Here is a 17,071-nt window from a genome sequence, read left to right as displayed (position 1 = left end):
TTCGAAATATTCAAAATACCCGCGCAATCGACCGTCTTAAGTTGGCAGTAACTGTTGGTAACAATTGAAAGCAACTGCAAAAGAGACGCCATCATAAAATTGTTTGATGTCATTGAGTGTTGTGTTTAGTGAAAGCGTCAGGTAAAATATCTGTTTTTTCTAGAATTACAACTGCACTATGCGCGTATATTTTGCGTAGATTTGTTCGTTATTCTCATTAGTAATTAAATTTCCATTAATTTATACCGGTGAATCTAAAATTTGCTCAGTTTCCGAGTACAATAATTACCCTCCACCCACTTTATAATTCGCCATGTTTCCGGTATTGAATTTTTCACCCATATACAATAATTCAACTGAAAACAAAAAAAGTACGAACGTACAAAACCCTATATATAATTGTTTCTGTGTGCAGAATAATTGACTGAAAAGTTGCGTTTTCAACAATCGTTTGCGCTCCATAATGGAGTCGATTAGCTCAGATTTGGTGGTGAATGCTATTAATTATCATGGCCAGCAGTTTGAGAAAATCTGGGAAAGTGAACATGGTGAACAGGATGGTTCAAAGTTCAGGGATGTTAACTACGAGGTGCACAACAGACGCAACAAGCATCTAAGTTTCCAAGATCGTGGAAAACGATTGAAGCTTCAACAATTCATGGCGAGGAAAGCTGATGTGCTCTACGCCAAGGAGAATTTTGAGAAGACAGAAATCCCACAGACTGCAGTTGTTTCCGAAGACATGTATGCCATAATACCCTCCCTCGAAACCTACATAAATGTGGATAAGCAGAGCAGATTGAAATATTTCCGGGATGTAAGTTGTTCAATGTCATATTATTGATTTATGAGTAATTATTGATTTGTTTAATATTTTTTTTCAGAGTGTTAAAATAGGACATCTGATTTTGGGCACAATTGTGAGCAAAACACAGTCCGGAATGATGTTGAAAGTACTCTGCACTTCTGGAGTTGGAGAGCCAGTCCATTATGTAGCAGACATTAATGTGAAGGTTAGTTTTTTGTTTGAGTGACATTATTTCATATTAATATTAATTAAATGTTTGCTGTCAGGCTTTTTGTCCAGTGGCAAATGTAATCCCTGCTGTGGATAGGAAAGGTGTCGGTAGGAATTACATGATGAATGACACTGTGTTGTGTGAAGTTCTTGAAGTAATTGCTGATACGGATAAGATTATGTGTGGTATGAAAGGCACCACAAAGCAACCAACAGATCCAGAAATTCGGCCGCCGTTAGGATTAATAAGTGCAGACGACTTGCCACTTGCATACAAGTAAGTTTGAATATAATTCTATCATTTTCTGTTGTTAAATTATTTCTTTAGCAAATTTGATTTGATTTCAATTGCTTTTTATGGATTGATGCAATTACATTTTGGGATTGTGTGTGATTTGCACTTAAGAGAGAAAGAGATGAGTTGATAAATATGTTTTTATCCGTAGGTTTAAAGTACATATAAAAAAAAACCAAAACCTAAGATTTGTGCATTGCTCTTACAGACCAAAAAATCTATTTCAATTGTTTACAAAAATAATAAAATTTCCGCACAAGTAAAGTTGCACCATTGGGCATATAAACCATATATATACAATATATAAAACTACAGTATAAATATATGTAATTTTATCATTCCCCATCTACGATTGACCAAAATGAACACAGGTGAGACAACAAAGATGGATTTAATTTTATTTATATTTTATTATTTTTGTTTTTGGTGAATATTTTGTGTTAAGCTCTTGCTATGTTTTTCGCAGTACTCTATCCAGAAAAGTTGTTGTAAAAATTGCCTAAAAACCTATGTAAAGTTACATACATATAAACGATCTTTGGAAAATGCAAACAAATATTTGTGCTCAAAAATAACAAAAACGAATATCACAGATAAAAACGTATCTATAATTTTGCCCACACAAAAATATACAGTATATGCAGGAATAAGTTAAATGCTATGGGAATGTTAATTTGTTTTCCGTACATTTGGTATGTATATTAATTATAATTTCTATTATAGTCTATAAGTATTCTTATTATAACTAATCTTCTTTGAGTCTAGTTTTTTGTTCTTAGGCTAGACCCATTGATGATGATTTTTAGGTTTTAATGAATGTTAATGTTATCAATATTTATTTGCCTTTTGGTTGGTTCCTGGCAGAAGTATAAAACGGTCGCTTGTTTATTTGTGGTTACAGGAAAGCACTCGAACACAAAAATGAAACCTATGATACTGTGCTCGAGCGGAGTGTTGGCTTCAACAATCCCAACAATATTTCGCACTTGTCAACGCAATTGGGCATTGACAAGCATTGTTCTAACATTTCCATGCTTAGGTAAGATTCAGCAATACTTGATAATAGAATATTTTTTAATAAAAGAAGTTTCTTTCATAATTCAGGACAAAATTCCCAGAATCTGAATACGCCAGCGAACTCAGGCAGCAGCAAGCAAGCAAGTGGGCATACAGCAACGTTGCCGATGGTATTGATCATTTCAAAGCAGGTCGTCATACTGAAGCTTTTCAATGTTTGAATAAAGCATTGAACATTGACCCGAAGAATGTGGAAGGTTTAGTGGCTAGAGGTGCTCTTTATGCGAATAGTGGAAATTTCCATAAGGCAATTGAAGATTTCGAAACAGCTTTGAAGCTAAATCCGAATCATGCCAATGCTAGGAAGTACATGGGCGAAACCCTTGTTGCGCTTGGACGTAGCTACGAGGAAGAAAACAAGTTCGAGGAAGCTAAAGGCGCTTATCAAAGCTGCTTGGCCATAATACCATTCCATGAAGAAGCCCAGAACAGTTTGGAGTTCCTGAAGAACAAAGTCCAACCACCCAAGAACTTGATTGAACCCACTGAGCTGCTGCTGCCAAATTTGAGCGGTGCCGGGAAGTCTACTGATGTTAATGATGCACTCAAACATCTATTGAAACCGGAAGACGAGGAGAAGAAGGACAAGAAGAAAAAGAAGAAAAGTAAGAAGCGAAAGAACCGCAGACGATCGAGTTCCACGTCAAGCTCTAGTTCATCCGGAAGCAATGACAGTTCTAGTAGCTCATCCTCGAGCAGTAGCGATTCTAGCTCAAGCTCTGGAGATTCGGACTTCAAAAAACGCAAGAAGCACCGGTCTCGTTCGCGTCGCGAGAAGCAAAGTTCTTTGTCGCCACTTAGCAAGCGGATGGCTATGATGGATCCAGTTCACGAGAGTTCGGCAACTTATCAATTTAATAAGCCTGCCAGCAGTACCAGCAATCTGGACTTTTCTTTGGAACGACCTAAATCCAGCGGAGATTCGTACGAGGCAAAGCTACGCGCTTTTCTTGAAACTGCCAAACAAGGGGATACCGATTACGAGGACAAGGTAAGAAAGTTTTTAGAGGAGAGTGAAAAATGGAAGAAAGATAAGAAAGAGGATAAGAAGAAGAAAAAGAAGAAGGATAAAAAATCGAAAAAAGAAAGCAAGAAAAAACGCAAAGACAAGAAGATGAAGAGAAAATTGGATGAATACGAATTGCGAGATGCTTTGAAAAAAGAGTTGGGAATCAAGGATAGTAGCAGTAAAAGAAGCAGCAAGAAACATGGACACTCTGATGACGATGACAGTTATTTGCTACAGAAAGTCGGTTACAGTAGGAAATTGCTTGAAAGTTTAACTGACTTTGATGATTTGGAAACAAAATTGAATGCCTATTATGCATTAGGTAAAGATATCAAAAGGTAATATTTTTGATTGCGTCTTTGTTTTTTTCGGTTACATAATGTTTTTTTCCCTTTGCAGGGGCGCTGCCGACATGAGCGATGTTAGTCCGAAAGGATTACCACCTATTTCACCTTCTAGGGAACCAAAAGCGAGGCCAATTGAAACGGATTTGGTATCATCTATGGGAAATAGCCAGAAATGGAAAATGCACATTGCTGCTGCTCCTGTCAGCACCTCCAGATTTAAGCGAAAAAATGACCGCGATGATTGGCTGGAAGATCCAATGCTGATGATGCACGAGAAGAATGGGGATCACATGAAGGAGTCGCCGAAGAAAGTCGTGCTGCCGATACCCGAAAAAAACATGTCTGTTCGCAAGGCCATGGCGCAAAAAGAGGCTGGAGGTAAAAAGCAAGAGCCAGAGATGTTGGGTAAGAAAAAAATGCCAGTTCCACCAAAATCCAACCCTATACCACCAGGTCAAGTGGTGTTGGATAAGTTCGGAAACTTCAGACTCGTGACGCCTCCCAAGAACTTGCCACCTATGCCACCGGCCGTTCAGGCACCAAAAGACAGATTTGGTATGTTTATAGTTTTATCAACAAAACCCAACACAGGATGTGAATGCTAATGTTATTTTTTTTCTTCTATTTACGTTTAGATGGACGTGGTAAACCACCAGAGCCACCAGGTCGTCCACGCACTGAAAGCAGGTCGCCCCGGCGATCTCGTTCTCATTCTCGTGGCCCTGGCAAGTACAGTCGGTCAAGCAGCGGGTCTCGTTCGAGATCCAGAAGCTACCGCAGTCGTTCCAGGTCTTATTACAGCAGATCCAGGTCTCGTTCAGGCTCTTATTATTCTCGCAGTAGGTCGCGCTCCCGCTCATATTCGGGCGACAGGCGACGACGAAGAGGTGGCTTCCGAGGAGGTAGATTCAATGACAGAGGCACCTACTATAAACCGAGATTCCAAAATCCAAGAAACAATTACTCGAGAGGTGGCCGAGGCGGCGGCGGTGGCGGTAACGGTGCGAATTACCACAATAGAGACAGATACGATCGAGATCATCGTGGAGGTGGCGGTGGTAGAGGTGGCGGACGCTACTTCAACCGAGGACGTCGTCCTAGAGGAAGGTTCCAAAGGGGTGGCGGCTACAGGGATTTCCGTGACCGCAGATACGACAGGAGCCGGTCCAGGGATAGGAGCAGATCGTTCAGCGGTAGCAGAGATAGGGATTCACCAATCGATAGAGATCCTAAGAAGGTTTGACAATGTTTACTTTTAGAGTTTTATTGAATTCATATATACTTTTTTTTTTTGGCATACTTCAAGGTGCAGCAAGAGGAGAAGGATCAAAAGATCAACAAGTATCTACCGAACGAGGGCGAGCAAATCAGACACGACGGTCCTTTGTCGGAAGGAGAAGATAGGGATGATTACAGCAATGAGAAGTATGTGGATAGAGATGTCTATGATGGCAAATGGGCGGATAGAGATGAGAGTGGCGGTGGTGATAATAACGCCAGTTCTAGGAAAGAGATCCCCTCCGAAACTAACCTCGAAGAGATGGATAAATTCCTGAGCAAGGCCAAAAAAGACAAGAAGGAGGAGATGCTAGAGAGGAACAAAGATATCCTTAAGCCTAAAGTCTAAAGTAAGTTTTGCTGTTTAGATTTTAACTCGTATATCTTCCCTTTGCGCAAAACAACAATGTGTATTATTATAATTCTCCCCGACGTTTAAATAAGATTTCAGTTATACATACATATAATATTTCTTTTTAGATATATATATATAAAAAAAACTATACATACATAATAGGTAAATGTTAATAATTGGAAGTAATATATATAATGCTATATATTAATACTACATGTAGCGTTCAATTAGTAATGTGTAATGGTTTATTATAAATAAAAGGCAGGCACGATTTTATTTCTCCACCCTCGTTATTTCTAGACCTCTGAACGTTTTCCAATCTCTATATACATATGAAGTGTGTTATCTGGTAGTTGATGGATTGCTGCCTGCAAGCGCGCTGCGGCTGCACCTATCAGCTCGTAAATTCACTTGCGTAATTTCCGCTTTGCGTAAATTCGCATGCATGCATAGTATTGAAGTAGTCACCAGCTTCCACAAAAAATATATTGTTAATTAAAGCCGAAATAGTCGAAAATACAAATATATTTATTTCCATCAGAAGCAGCGAATCTATATGTGCGGGGAATAATGCTGTACGCGAGGAATGAAGTGTGTGTTTGTGTGTGTGTATATATACATACAATTTTGATTGAATTTTAGAAGGACTTTGGGTATTGTAGTCGTCCTCTCGTTGGAAGGTAAGGTGTATATGTATGTGTGCGCGCACCTTTTCTTAACAATGGATGGCGAGGGAGGAAGGAGAGAAAAAGTACAATGGCGAAACAAAAAGTAATAAAACGGCTTTTGTTGGAGTCGTTCCTCGCGGATTAAAAGTTTATTATGTGAAGTAGAAAGATGTTTCGATACACAACCGAAATATATAGAAAATTATCGACTACATCTAGAGATATGCGCGCCTCGCATGTGTGTGTTTGTATATATGTATACGTATATTCGTACATGCAGGCAAGGCGGTGCGATTAAATAGTGAATAGCCATTGTGTGAATCCACGGGTGTCTACATTCATACATATAGAAAAGACGTGCCGTTGACAATGGCAGTCAATCCAGTCGAACAATCGCGTACTCGCCATCAAATAAAATGGGTTTCCTTATCGACAACGCGCCGCATTTCTATATAAACTCGTCTACTACTACTAATACATGGGGTGGTGGTGGAGGAGGAGGAGGCGGCGGCGGCGGCAGCAGCATTGGATGAATGTGTGTGTGTGAATGCATGGGCTATCCCCGATATAATGCGGAACGGACAATTAGACCGGCACAAAAGACCGCGCTGCCCCGCCATCATCTGAAACCAAAATCTGAACTTAAATTGCTAAACAGTTCCTCCCGTTTCGTTTCGAACATCGCAATGTTTCCACCCACACAATGCACGACCTCTCCGATTGCAAAATTTCTCTCGCTATTCATTTGTTATGTTTATTGAACGATATTTGTTCTTGATACACGATTTGCAAAGCACAAAAGTTCTAAATATTAATCAATCATCTATAGTTTATTTATATATTTGTCAGAATTTCATATTTTTAAAGTACTATTTATGTCGGGAAACATTAAGTAATAATATTCCTTTTTGCACTTTTACATTGAATATTTATGTTTTCAAACATTTACTACCAATTTTTATATTTGATGTATATAATGCTAGTATTTAACAAGATAAACCTGATTACTTACTTGGCAAGTACTGTAAGATAAAATTAATTTGTAATTTCCAAAATTATAATTACATATATACGCGGTACTTGCCAAGTATTAATAAACTCGGTCCTCTTTTTTTGCGGTTTTGAAGTTATGCGGTTTTTATTTCAAGAAACATTTTTTTAAATAACTATTTTAGGCCATTTTGACACAAATTGGCAAACCATTTTATCGAAAAAGATGATAAATCTGAACGAGCATTCAAGTTTCAACGCGAGCTTCAGAATTGCATTTCTGGATATCAGGAATTGTACAAAAAAATAGCAAAGCCATCGCAAAGTTTAATCACTGATTATATTGTCAAAGGGAAAAAATCAACATGCAAAGTTGAGACTAATTTTACTTGTGAACAATCATTATGTCCAGGACATAGATCTGATATGCTGACTATCTCTTCTTGTGATGAAAGTGATTTCGAACCAATTCGCAAATTATGCCGAACACTCTCATATAGCGACGATAATTCTAAAGAAAAATACGTGAAGAAAGATTAACTTTCATAAAAATTTTCCGTATTTTTTTTTGTAAAATTTTTCCGTATAAATTTAGAAGGAATATGTTAAGATTATATTTTTCTGAAATTTAATAAACTTGTCTATGATTGTTAACGTTTTTATAAAATTATGAATAAACATTTCAGAAAGAAATAAGATAGTAAGACTAATTATTTTTCTGAAATTTAATAAACCCTTTTTTATGCGATTTTCGGTATATTGTAACTCATTGATTTAGTTTTATGCGGTTTTTAAAAAATTATGGAACGTTTTCTTTATTTTTATACGTGTGTCTAGTCCTTTTTTGTGCGATTTATTTTTATGCGTTTTCCTGTGGAACATATCTACCGCATAAAAAGAGAACCAAGTGTACTAGTAATTTTTGACATTCTAATTTTATTAAGATTTTATAATAATTCAGTCTGTATCTTATAGGTTGTAACACCATTTGTTTATAATTAATTCGACATTCTATAATTACGATTTCAAGTAATTTTAACAAGAAATATTATGTTGAATTATATTTTTTTATAGTTATATTAATTAATTTATTAATGATCCGTCCGTTCAATTAATAAATTAATTTAGGAAAAATGTTCGCACGGATAAACCGCGTTTCAAGCACTTCACTCCTATTTATTTTTAATTTTCCTCTCCGTACTGCTGCTATGCAATGTGCAGCAAGAATTAGCGCGAAAATAAAAATCTTTAAATTAATGATGTCGAATCCTCTCATTAAGATTATTAAATGAGGGCGCAATAATAATAAACGTGCGCATCTCATCTCATCGATATGCGTGCATCGAAAATTTCGTCAATTGCATAACAATTCGCCCATAATTGCATCCGAATGGTAGAATACATACATACATACCAGAAGATGAACTAATAACACAATGAAAACAGTTTCGGCAATTTAAATATGAACGAACGCATGCGTTTGTTCCCTCTACTCCGTGTGCCATTCAATTCGGTGAAACGCGTTTCAGTGCGATTCCGGCGACGGGCCGGAGTGTGTGCATAGTTGCCGGAGACGCAGAGCGTCGCGACGCCGCCGTACCACGGCACTCTCGCAATGTTTTTGTTCTCGCATCGCAATATCACCAAAGACTTTATACTGAAGAGTGCTGTGCGATTCATCATTATCTTTTGTTATTCGATATTGTTTTTTTTTTCGCTCTAATATCAATTTTCTGTGCCTCCAGAAGATCTGGATTATATTTTGGATTACGTACTTTGCAACAACTTCTAGAAAAGGTTAGCATGTTTGAAATACAGGTTTTTTGTTATTAAATTTATATGTATTTAATGTAAATAATTTTTTTTGGATTGTTTTCGATTGCAGTAACATTTTGCTCGTAATGTTCTTCGTGACATTTGCAAAGAAAAATATGACATTCTGTTGTCGCGCCAAAAGCGGATTTTTCTCTCCGCGTGACAACCCTAATTACTTATAGGGCGAACCCTTACCTACCTCACTTAAATCGAATTTAACTCTAAAATATTTACGTTTATGTGTAAAGAAATTATAAGAAATTTCAATAGAATATTGCCTACAACAGTGGTCGGCTAAATTTATTAGCCAAAGAGCCAAATATGAACATTACAACAATTAAAAAAAAATTGGGAGCCAAATCTGCTTGTTTAGTAAACTTTTATTATATAAATAAGTAGTACACTAAATAAAACTAAATTTTATACTTAATAAATATTTATTAATGCGAACAATGTGCTTGCATCTTCTTGGAAAGTTTGAGTAAGTCAGGTTTATTGACTTATTCCAAGTTCTCATCAATAAGACGACTTCTCAGTTTACTCTTGATAATGTTCATGCTTGAAAAAGATTGTTCGCCGAAAAGGGAAAGAACTGCAAACGCGAGCTTTTTCAGCTGATCGTAAGAGTCAGGAAAACTATTCCAAGCGTTGAAAATGATCATGTCTTCCTTCCCCAGGTCATTCAAAGCAGACCACTTGTGTTGTAAACTAAGATCACAATTTTTCTTCTCCAAGTTTTTGTTTTAAATGAAAATATTATTGCGCCTCCTTGGATATTTGTGCCAGAGCCGCACTTAAGTAGCCAAAGAGCCGCACTTTGCCGACCACTGGCCTACAACAACAACATAAAATTTATCAACATTTTATATACAAATTCCAATTTTTCATACAATTAATATAATAATATTCTGTTGATTATTGTCTACAATAACTTCTTTGTTAAAGTAAATATTAAAGATCAATCATTTTGGTTACAACTTTAATTGTTTCTATATGTTTTTAGTAATTTTTATTACTATACAAACTTGATATTTATTATTAATGACTTATTTATAAATAATATAAAATTTATGTTACCTATTACATCTATACAATTATTATATTAACAATTGTTATGAAGCCAACATTATTGAAACAATAATTTAATGAACAATAGAACTTACATAATTAAGTTGATTGATGTAAAGTAATAATAACGTTACTTTATTGAATAATATATTTATAATATTAATGTAAAAAGATTATTGTACCCCAGATGGGACTCGAACCCACAATCCCCGGCTTAGGAGGCCGATGCCTTATCCATTAGGCCACTGGGGCTTGTAAAAATAATTTGTCCTTGATATTTATCATCGCGGAGGAGACGCGGCAACCAATTATACTTCTTTATTTAGAAAATTTAGTTCAATTCTTATGTTAAATCAGATCAGAAATATATTGAAATAATAAGTTGTTAGTGATCGATTGTTATGTAAATATTCTTTAGATATAAATGATGATTGATTAGAGAATTTTAAATGTTAATTTTTGTGAAGAGCAAAAGCAATTTTTAACTACCATAATCCCGACTATATTGAAATCCCGACAGTGTCTTTTATTACTATAAATTTCTACAATAACATTTTTATGGTAGTCGGGATTTCGATATAGTCGGGATTTTGATTGTCGGGATTATGGTTGTCGAGATTTTGATATAGTCGGAATTTCAATAGACGGTCTTTCGGTTGTCGGGCTTGCGATATTGATCCAATTTTGACTACTAATAGATAATATTTAATAAATATTTCAATTGAAATTTAGTTAATAAGATTTTGAAAATAAATATTTGAAACAAGTAGTTTTCGCTTCTGTATGAAGAAAATCAAAAATTACACGAAATTTAAGAAAATAATATATTTTTTTTTGTATAGTTGTTGGAAAGATACTGAAATTGTGTGAATATTCTGAAAGTTCGTTCCTGAAAAAAATATAATGGGACATGATTAAGATACTTTTATTGGTGCCCTTATTGCGATTTGCGGTAATAACGTATAATATATTGATAAGAGTGAGCCTCCTCTGTCCGCGACCTAACTACAATGGCCCGACTATATTGAAATCTCGACAGTGTCTTTTATTACTATAAATTTCTACAATAAATTTTTTATGGTAGTCGGGATTATGGTTGTCGATATTTTGATATAGTCGGGATTTGGATACAGCCGGGATTTCGAACGTCGGGATTTCGATATTGACCCAATTTTGACTACTAATAGATAATATTTAATGAATATTTCAATTGAAATTTAGTTAATAAGATTTTGAATATAAATATTTGAAACAAGTAGTTTTCGCTTCTTTATGAAGAAAATCAAAAATTACACGAAATTTAAGAAAATAATATTTTTTTTTTGTATAGTTGTTGGAAAGATACTGAAATTGTGTGAATATTCTGAAAGTTCGTTCCTGAAAAAAATATAATGGGACATGATTAAGATACTTTTATTGGTGCCCTTATTGCGATTTGCGGTAATAACGTATAATATATTGATAAGAGTGAGCCTCCTCTGTCCGCGACCTAACTACAATGGCCCGACTATATTGAAATCTCGACAGTGTCTTTTATTACTATAAATTTCTACAATAATTTTTTTATGGTAGTCGGGATTTTGATATAGTCGGGATTATGGTTGTCGAGATTTTGATATAGTCGGGATTTGGATACAGCCGGAATTTCGAACGTCGGGATTTCGATATTGACCCAATTTTGACTATTAATAGATAATATTTAATGAATATTTCAATTGAAATTTAGTTAATAAGATTTTGAATATAAATATTTGAAAAAAGTAGTTTTCGCTTCTGTATGAAGAAAATCAAAAATTACACGAAATTTAAGAAAATAATATATTTTTTTTGTATAGTTGTTGGAAATACACTGAAATTGTGTGAATATTCTGAAAGTTCGTTCCCGAAAAAAAATATAATGGGACATGATTAAGATACTTTTATTGGTGCCCTTATTGCGATTTGCGGTAATAACGTATAATATATTGATAAGAGTGAGCCTCCTCTGTCCGCGACCTAACTACAATGGCTTATGAAAATGGTCCAGCGGTCTCTTTGTTAACGTCCATTGTCATATGAGCCATTACAGAAGTCGCATCGCTTGGCGGGCCGTGGCAGTAGAAGCCGCTTCTGCCGCCACTGCCGCCGCCGCCCCTTCGTCCGTCTATTGACAGAGAATGGCACAAGAATGAGGTTCGCATTGTCGAAATGTTGTCATGGATAAAAATGATGATTTCCAGGCAACGTGCACTGAAATGTAACGGGACGGGACAGAGAATGATTATTGGTCTGGTTCTTCGGATGGGATGTTCGGGGGGTTCGACTCATCTTCCTCCTCATACTCCACAGCCACCCCCTTAGAAAAGACCCATCCAAGGAGGCACGCACGCGGGATCTCTCGCTCTCTCAATCGGCAGCAAAATAAAGTTGCGATATAATGGAAGTGAAAAAAAATATATATATATAAGCGAAAGGTCCTCATCGGACGGCGAATCTTGTACATTTATATTCCAAATCCGTCGCCTCTTTAAACTCTTTCCAATTTATATCCTCTTCCTGCATTTCATTTTACTCACACCATTATATGATTGCAATGAAGATAGTTCAGAAATAAATTTACTTTATTTATAATACAGATTTCAAAAATGAGTTACAATAGAATTATGTTATTTATAATTTACAATTCGCTCAAAGTTGTAAGAAAGCAACGCTTTGACATACTGTTGTGTCCAACCATTATTATTATAATTGTTATTGTTAATACAATGTATTAACAAACTAGAGACATCCACGGCGTATCTTAGTCGCATTGTTATATAAACATTTACATCAGCATAAAGGAATTTCCATCGTGATCCCAGTTCGATACACTTTAATATAAACAAAGGGGACCAAGCGTAAACATTCCCATCGATACTTCTATACCTTTACTCCGAATTCAAGTCCTTATTATAAACACATAATTATCATTACACGTACAATCGTAATCAATCATCTTTTTTTTATATAAACTGAAAAGCATAGGATTTTGTCCCGGTCTTATAATAAACAAAACTCGAATCCCGTGGGAACACTTAATCATCAATATATACAAAGCCTACTCTCAATCACAACTCCCACCCCGTATTAATAAGAATTAACTTTGTAAGTAGAATTAGTGTCAGTAAAACATTTAAAGACTAATAAAGTCTTAGCAGAATCTTTGAGGACATAAAAACCTAAGACAACCATAGTCTCAGCAGAATCCACAACGACAACATCATACAATGTTCCACTGTGTCCAGAATTCCATCCCTGGGACACGACATTAAGAACAAAATATAAATTATGTAACGAAAGAAAAAGTACTTTCATTTTGGAATAATTGAAGAAATACTAAAGACTGCTTTTTCTTTGCTGCATACCTATTAGTTTCTTTTACTATTATTCCGAAAAGTAATTATTCAGTACTTGTAGGAGGGCATAAAGAAGTGTTTAATTTGGCTCTATTTTGTTTTCAAAATTAAAGCGTTGATTTGCATTCAATAGCGTTATGTTATTATTATCCAATTCAATTATTCCAAACTTTCTGACGAATTTGTTTTATCACTTATGGATAAAGGTTTTACTCGTTTACGAACATTTTTTTATATATCTTCGCTTGAACTATACTGGCTACACTTTAGTTAAAAAGCACTTACGAGTTTACAGTCACAATTATTATATTTTTCGTTACAATTTTACCGATTGTAAACTTTACTAGTTATTATTTTTAATCGAAAATTCTAAAATAAATTTATCATCAGAACTTTCGGTTGACTAATACTGGCTACAGTTTAGTTAAAAAAAACACTTACGAGTTTACAGTCACAATTATTATATTTTTCGTTACAATTTCACAGATTGTAAACTTTACTAGTTATTATTTCTAGACGTCTGGATTAAATTCGTTATATCATCATTATTACTTCATTTTCTTTCTGCCCCGAGTTTTATTTCATTATTTTCGATTGAATCTTTTTTTGTATTTATTTTGTTAAAAACATATATTTCATTATTTACAATCGATGATAATGCATGGGTTTTACTACACATTACGCGTTACTTGACAAGTACTATAAAAATGGACGATTGAATGGATTCATTTCATTCGACCAAATAATTGAAGAAATACTAAAGACTACTGTTTCTTTGCTGCATATCTATTAGTTTCTTCTACTATCATTCCGAAAAGTAATTATTCAGTACTTGTAGGAAGGCATAAAGAAGTGTTTAATTTGTCTCTATCAATAGCCTTAATTTGCATTAAATGGCTTTATATTATTATTATCCAATTCGATTCTTCCAAACGTTCTGACGATTTTTTTTTTATTACTTATGGATAAAGATTTTACTCGTTTACGAACATTTTTTTTATATATCTTCAGAACTTTTGGTTAAACTATACTGGCTACACTTTAGTTAAAAAACACTTACGAGTTACAGTCGCAATTATTATATTTTTCATTACAATTTCACAGATTGTAAACTTTACTTATTTTTAGACGTCTGGATTAAATTCGTTATATCATCATTATTACTTCATTTTCTTTCTGTTTTATTTCATTATTTTCGATTGAATCTTTTTTTTGTATTTATTTGTTAAAAAAACATATATTTCATTATTTACAATCGATGATAATGCATGGGTTTTACTACACATTACGCGTTACTTGACAAGTACTATAAAAATGGAGGATTGAATGGATTCATTTCATTCGACCAAATAATTGAAGAAATACTAAAGACTACTGTTTCTTTGCTGCATATCTATTAGTTTCTTCTATCTATTCACTATCATTCGAAAAGTAATTATTCAGTACTTGTAGGAAGGCATAAAGAAGTGTTTAATTTGATCAATAGCCTTAATTTGCATTAAATGGCTTTATATTATTATTCATTTTGACTATCATTCCGAAAAGTAATTATTCAGTACTTGTAGGAAGGCATAAAGAAGTGTTTAATTTGGCTCTATCAATAGCCTTAATTTGCATTAAATGGCTTTATATTATTATTATCCAATTTGATTCTTCCAAACGTTCTGACGAATTTCTTTTATTACTTATGGATAAAGATTTTACTCGTTTACGAACATTTTTTTTATATATCTTCAGAACTTTTGGTTAAACTATTATATTATAATTATTATATTTTTCATTACAATTTCACAGATTGTAAACTTTACTTATTTTTAGACGTCTGGATTAAATTCGTTATATCATCATTATTACTTCATTTTCTTTCTGTTTTATTTCATTATTTTCGATTGAATCTTTTTTTTGTATTTATTTGTTAAAATAAACATATATTTCATTATTTACAATCGATGATAATGCATGGGTTTTACTACACATTACGCGTTACTTGACAAGTACTATAAAAATGGAGGATTGAATGGATTCATTTCATTCGACCAAAGTTGTTGTTAAAAGTTGTTTGGTCGACCAATTCAAATATTTACCGCTCCTATGAATTCGAATTGTGCGAGCGAAATCAGAAGTGGTTCAAAATTCTTCTTTTATTTTTATTTATTTGTTTTTATTTGATATTCGCGGTTCGTTTTTCAAGTTGAAATGTCAAGCTCTCTGCCCGTGACAGTGATGACGTGCGGCGGTCAGAACGTGTTTCTGTGTGTGTGTGTGTGTGTGTGTGTGTGTATTTTGGCGAGGAGGCTTTAATTAATTGCGTGAGCGCTTTCGGTGGTTAACACAAAGGGCTTTCCGCGAATGTTCAATGTTGAATACCGTTATTGGCGCCAATACCGCCCTGTATGTGTGTAATACACAAAGCAGCTGATTTCTACAGTTACACTGCATTAAGAGAGACAATACCCAATGGATGAGCTCATCATTTGCGATGATGCAAGCATCGAGCATACAACACTTACACACAAACGCTAATACACACAGACACACACTCACATTAACACTAACACGTGTTTACATTTAGGGTGTGACCACTAATGGGGGGGTGTTGAAATGAAGAAGACACTCGCACACGCGACATATGTTGCACTTCCATTCACCTCTCACTTGATACCACCACCACCTTTGTGCCAACATCCATCAAATCAACTACAAAGTGCTGATTTTACGAGTGGATGACTTGTACTTACTTTGTGTTCTTTCCCCATAAGAAATTAGTTCAATATCTTATTACATTACTAAACGAAACATTCTTTAAAGATTACAATTCATAAAAATGTCCTTACTTATTATTGCTTTCAAACAGAATCAATTTATTAAAAAAAATGATCAATTACAACAAGAAACAGGAATATTTTTTTGGTGAAAGTTTAATTTTTAATACAAATATCAACAATTGAATGAATATGTGATTCAAATACATTTAATTTCAGTATTTTCAGGTGTATGAAGTTATTGTTTAATTAATTTGTAATTTCATATTTGTAAAAATCCATAGACATTTTTGAATATTATTTTGATAGTGCTTTGAAAATTAACTGTTAGGTTTGATTATGTATTAAGCTCTGATGAATACTAATTTGCTGACTGCTAATCTCCATTTTTAGTGTTGATTTTGATACACTGAAAGTCTGAAACTCTTTTAACTCTTTGAACATTCCTAGTGGGGCATTATAATAATTTTCTAAAAGAGGAATTACCCTTTAAATTAGTTGGGATAAATTTTGATAGTCCATACCATCCGATGTTGATTCAGTTAACTGATTCATTTAGGAATTTATAGCTCTTCAAAGAGTAAAGAAGTAATTGTTTGATGCTCAATTTGATTCACTTAAAATGTTTGTAATAATTGTAAGTGTTTCAATTCTAGATTTATCTCGTTCGAATATTTTCTATGATTAAGTTTCCAACTTCTGAAATTTTGTATTATTTATATATCAATCACTGAAAATCCTCCAGCAATGAGACAATAAAATTCTTAAGGTTCTTTACTTAGAAACGACGTGTTTTTAATACGGTAATATTATAATGAAATTAATACAAGTTTCTGTATCGATCTTGAAAAATTGACTATAAAAATCATCCTCTACAGCAGTGGTTTCCAAACTTGATGTTATCATTTGGCGCCTCCCCACACCACTCCATTTCATAAAATGAACGCGTATTACAGCAATATGGATAAGAGCACAGGAATGTATCTATACTTGCTGGATTCTCCAAACATTCAAC

General features: G+C 34.3%; 1 protein-coding gene and 1 non-coding gene across 7 annotated transcripts; one reads left to right on the top strand and one right to left on the bottom strand.

The window, feature by feature from the left end:
* The first annotated feature begins 75 nt into the window (after nt 1-75).
* LOC108563083 (tetratricopeptide repeat protein 14 homolog) lies at nt 76-5,655 on the top strand. Of its 6 annotated transcripts, none has more exons than XM_017921657.1 (9): nt 76-141; nt 416-817; nt 885-1,013; nt 1,075-1,295; nt 2,215-2,352; nt 2,418-3,737; nt 3,799-4,301; nt 4,382-4,983; nt 5,053-5,655. In XM_017921657.1, the coding sequence occupies exons 2-9, from the start codon at nt 464-466 to the stop codon at nt 5,371-5,373; spliced, it is 3,588 nt and encodes a 1,195-aa protein (XP_017777146.1). In that variant the 5' UTR covers nt 76-141; nt 416-463; the 3' UTR covers nt 5,374-5,655. The 6 variants fall into 6 exon arrangements, with proteins under 6 accessions (XP_017777146.1, XP_017777148.1, XP_017777150.1 ...); XM_017921659.1 differs by lacking the exon at nt 76-141 and having other exon boundaries at nt 464-817; nt 4,382-4,535; nt 4,590-4,983; XM_017921661.1 differs by lacking the exon at nt 76-141 and having other exon boundaries at nt 464-817; nt 5,053-5,171; nt 5,253-5,655.
* A 4,444-nt stretch (nt 5,656-10,099) lies between these two features.
* Trnar-ccu lies at nt 10,100-10,172 on the bottom strand. Its single transcript has one exon. It is a non-coding gene; the product is annotated as a tRNA-Arg (tRNA).
* Nucleotides 10,173-17,071: the final 6,899 nt, after the last annotated feature.

The sequence above is a fragment of the Nicrophorus vespilloides genome, unplaced genomic scaffold (assembly GCF_001412225.1).
Source record: "Nicrophorus vespilloides isolate i.1.1-1 unplaced genomic scaffold, Nicve_v1.0, whole genome shotgun sequence".
Classification (NCBI taxonomy): domain Eukaryota; kingdom Metazoa; phylum Arthropoda; class Insecta; order Coleoptera; family Silphidae; genus Nicrophorus; species Nicrophorus vespilloides.
This window is presented reverse-complemented; position numbering and strand designations above follow the sequence as displayed.